The sequence below is a fragment of the Nycticebus coucang genome, chromosome 8 (assembly GCF_027406575.1).
Source record: "Nycticebus coucang isolate mNycCou1 chromosome 8, mNycCou1.pri, whole genome shotgun sequence".
In the NCBI taxonomy this organism is placed as follows: Eukaryota; Metazoa; Chordata; class Mammalia; order Primates; family Lorisidae; genus Nycticebus; species Nycticebus coucang.
Genome location: NC_069787.1, coordinates 97,228,004 through 97,231,082, shown reverse-complemented (window position 1 = coordinate 97,231,082; position 3,079 = coordinate 97,228,004). Strand labels below are relative to the sequence as shown.

Genomic DNA, 3,079 nt, shown 5'->3' with positions numbered 1-3,079 from the left:
GCTAGGGTTGGGACCTGGAACTTCTGGTTTTATCTTATCAGGGCAGACTGGGACTCCAGTTTCTGTTTTGACACCTGAGTGGCAAATGGTCATTTTCAGTCCAAAGCTGGTCCATGGACACAGGGGGCAAACCTCATTGAAATTTTTTCCCAGGGAGAAGAGGAGGAGGAACAAGACCCAAATCTTAAGATTCCCATTAGTTGAAGGACATCATGAGAAGCACCAGCCAGGTTAGACCTTTATTGGGGACAAAAGACACAGTGTCCCTTCTTGGCAGCCCTTAGGAGTTGGCTATCTCAATGTGGAACTGCAGGTGAGTGGCTGTGACCATACAGTGGCCCCGGAGGAAAGCACAGGTCTGGCAGTTATGGCGTTGCCAGTGGCACTGGATGACGTAGAGGGCATTGAGCACTTGGCAGTAACGCCAGTGGATGCGCCACATGCGGACCAAAGACTGCAGCTTGATCACTGCTCTCTCTCTGGTTATGTAGGTGACTAGAGCAGCCCGCCGCTGCTTCTCCAGTATCCTCAGCCGTGTCATCTTCCACCAGCACTGAATTATCCAGGCCCTGAGAGCCATGTGCAGCAGTGTCCGACGCACCAAGGTGCCACGCCACCAGGCCTGGATGATTATGGCTGCTTTTTTTCTTTTTTCTTGTTTTTTCTAGACAGAGACAAAAGGAATTTCCTGCCACTAACGTAGGATTTTCCTAGAAGGAGCCTGGATTATGTCTCTTAAAAGTCAGCCCTTCCTTAAAGAGCTCAGGGTAGTTAGCCAGACACTGATTTGGGGCCAGCAGACTTGTTGGTGACCCTTCTCTGCCACTATGAACACATCACCTCACTCTGAGTCACAGTGTCTTTCTGTTGACTACCTCACCAGTGCACAGATGAAAGGAAAGCCATTAGTATCTGGAAGAGTGCATTAGGGACCGAGGGATCTTATTAATCACACTCCACCTCTTCCGTATTCGTTGGGTTGGGAAGGTTTGGCCTCATAACCTTTTGCCTAGTTATTCTCTGCTAATTCCAATCTCAAACCACCATCAGCTGCTTTCTCTCTGTCACAACCATGTATTTTGGTACATGTACTATGGTGGGTTTCCATACCCTGACCAGAATCTGCTTCCAGCCTTCTCATATTTTGAACATTCTACTGAGTTCTCACATTCTCAACTCTCAGCCCTATGTATTTCTTGATGGCTTTCATTCTTACTGATCACTCTGTAGTTCTCGATCAGACCCAGATATAGACAGCCCAGACCAAGAAAGGGATGGAGGAAAAATGAGCTGAAATTGAGTTGACTCCTGATTAGACTCTGGATCCATAAGAGGCAAAATCCCGCACCCTCCTGGCATAGATATAAATGTTTTGGATTTCTCTACACAGGTTCTACCCACCTTGGTTTGCTTCTGTTTCCTCGGTATCATGCTAAATTCAATGGTTTCTTCAACATCTTCAATTACAATTAAAATTAAATTGCCTTTGGTCTGTCATCAGAATTAAATGGGAAAGGCATCTATGAGTTAAGACTGTTGCTTCTCTCTGTGGTTCTGTACAAGGGCACTCATTGCTTTAATGTTTCCCCTTTTCCCAAAACCTGTGAAGTCCGGGGAGATAACAACCCACCCCTAGCCCTACTAGAAGATCTGGCCCTCTCTTACACAAAATTGAATCCCCATGGCTCGTCTCTAGATGGTTCATTGGCCCTGATTTCTCTGCTTCCCAAGGTCTAGCATGAATAAAATAAGTGAAGGGAGAGCTATGAATTCACAATTGCATTGTGACATAGGGATTAGGACATCTGCCATAGAGTTGGGTCTTTATTAGAAATAAGATCCATGGAAACTGGTACTACCTGCCTATTTCTCTCCAGTCAGAGATGTGCCAGAGCTCAGTGTGGAAAAGGCACATGAGTGCCTTTCCAGAGTGCTCCTCCTGTGAAGGCCATCCATAGTTCCTTCTCGCTGTTGGTCACATAGCAGAGAGGGAGAGAGCATGGCAGTGAGTGCCCACACAGCTTTCTGGGGTCTTCTCAGACTTAGCATTTGCTATTTTCCCTTGACTCTGGCTTTAGGACCTCACATCACCTTAGGAAATTAGAAAGATATACATCAGAGAAATTGTATAAAAAGCAGTAAAATAAAGATAAAAACTTAATGACATGGAAAACAAAAATGGACACTGGTAAATAAATTTGAAAGTAGTTTGACAAGACCATTTGAAAGATAAACACTCCATGACACTGGATGATCAAGAAAGAGAACAAAGTGGAATGAAAAAAGTGAAATGAAATAACCAGAAAAATAAAAAATGTATAAAGGAGTATTATAACAAATTTGAATTATAAGAGGAAATGATTTTCTTTTTTCTTTTTCTTTTCTTTTTTTTCCATTTGAGACAGTCTCAAGCTGTTGCCCTGGGTAGAGTACCATGGCATCATCATAGTTCACTGCAACCTCCAACTCTTGGCCTCAAGCAATCCTCTTGCCTTAGTTTCTTTTTCTTTCTTTCTATTTTTAGTAGAGACAGGGTCTCGCTCTTGCTCAGCCTGATCTCAAACCCATGAGCTCAAGCAAGCTACCCACTTTGGCCTCCCAGAATGCAAAGGATTATAGGTGTGAGCCACTGTGCCCAGCTGGAAATGATTTTCTAACAAAATATAAATTGCCAAAATTAACTGAAGAAAATGTGTAAAAGTTGATAAATTGAGAAGGCCATTAAAGATCCACCGTAAATAAGGCACCAAGACCACACAGATTCACATCCAAATTTTAAAACTTATGAACTCAGATATTTCCAATATGATTTAAACTATTCAAAGGTATTTTAAAAGATAAAAATTTCTATCAAGCATTTCATGAGGCCAGTGTTAGTTTCCTAAAATGTACTGATGGGATTTTGAATATAAGGGGCATTGATTTGGGGGGAAAAGGCTATTTCTGTGAAATTTAACTTTCCCTTCTCAGAACATGGACTATTCTGCTACTTATTTGGGAATTCTTCTACTTCTGCACAGGCCTTTTTTTTTTTTTAAGATATAACTCCCATCCCATTAAACACATCATTTGAAACTGT

At 42.4% G+C, this 3,079-nt stretch overlaps 1 protein-coding gene across 1 annotated transcript; it reads right to left on the bottom strand.

Moving 5' to 3' along the window:
• Nucleotides 1-226: 226 nt before the first annotated feature.
• IQCF2 (IQ motif containing F2) lies at nucleotides 227-1,683 on the bottom strand. Its single transcript, XM_053599796.1, has 3 exons — nucleotides 1,666-1,683; nucleotides 1,402-1,491; nucleotides 227-664 (listed from the first exon to the last, which is right to left on the bottom strand). The coding sequence occupies exons 1-3, from the start codon at nucleotides 1,681-1,683 to the stop codon at nucleotides 281-283; spliced, it is 492 nt and encodes a 163-aa protein (XP_053455771.1). The 3' UTR covers nucleotides 227-280.
• Between the last annotated feature and the right edge of the window lie 1,396 nt (nucleotides 1,684-3,079).

What these genes read in the sequence shown, in the direction of transcription:
- IQCF2 (XM_053599796.1), bottom strand. An exon ending in GGAAACAGAAGCAAACCAAG is followed by an intron (nt 665 to 1,401) that starts GTGGGTAGAACC and finishes GTCTCTGTCTAG; the next exon opens with AAAAAACAAGAAAAAAGAAA.